Source organism: Sphaeroforma arctica, assembly GCF_001186125.1.
Source record: "Sphaeroforma arctica JP610 unplaced genomic scaffold supercont1.14038, whole genome shotgun sequence".
Lineage (NCBI taxonomy): Eukaryota > Ichthyosporea > Ichthyophonida > Sphaeroforma > Sphaeroforma arctica.
The window spans coordinates 1-471 of NW_014026520.1; the positions used below are offsets into that span (position 1 = coordinate 1).

Consider the following 471-nt stretch of genomic DNA (forward strand, 5'->3'; position numbering starts at 1 on the left):
TATATATATACGAAACCGTTTCAAGTACCCCATCCACTACCGACGCTTCTTCCATACCTTGGAGAAAATTTCTTCATACGTTCATGGGGTTGGTTGGTGAAGCTAATCTTCACTCGCGGTATAGTCAGCGCATTGCTGGATCCGTTTCCGTTGCCATCAGACCGGTCGACATCGTCGGAGTCGTCGCATTCGCTTTGGCTAAGATCTCTGACTTTCGAATTGGTGGTACCTCCGGTGATACTAGTATAGCTTTCCGGCCGCTCCTGTGAAATTCAATATACGCACGTGTATATACTATATACATATTAAATCGGCTATAACTCGTGGCTGTTGTCCGATAGAGACAACGTCGCCGTCATCCATTGCCAGGTGTGTGAAGTGTTCTTGGCTTGTCTAATGTGGAAACCCTCATCCCTAATTCTAAATTCCTAATCTATATGTAAATATAATAATATAATATATATATATATA

The 471-nt window shown here is 42.3% G+C and overlaps 1 protein-coding gene across 1 annotated transcript; it reads right to left on the reverse strand.

Moving 5' to 3' along the window:
• Window positions 1-20: 20 nt before the first annotated feature.
• SARC_18143 (hypothetical protein) lies at window positions 21-263 on the reverse strand (the record flags this gene model as incomplete). The annotated part of the gene is made up of 1 exon (XM_014287774.1): window positions 21-263. A coding segment is annotated over one exon (243 nt), but the record flags the coding sequence as incomplete, so codon positions are not given.
• Between the last annotated feature and the right edge of the window lie 208 nt (window positions 264-471).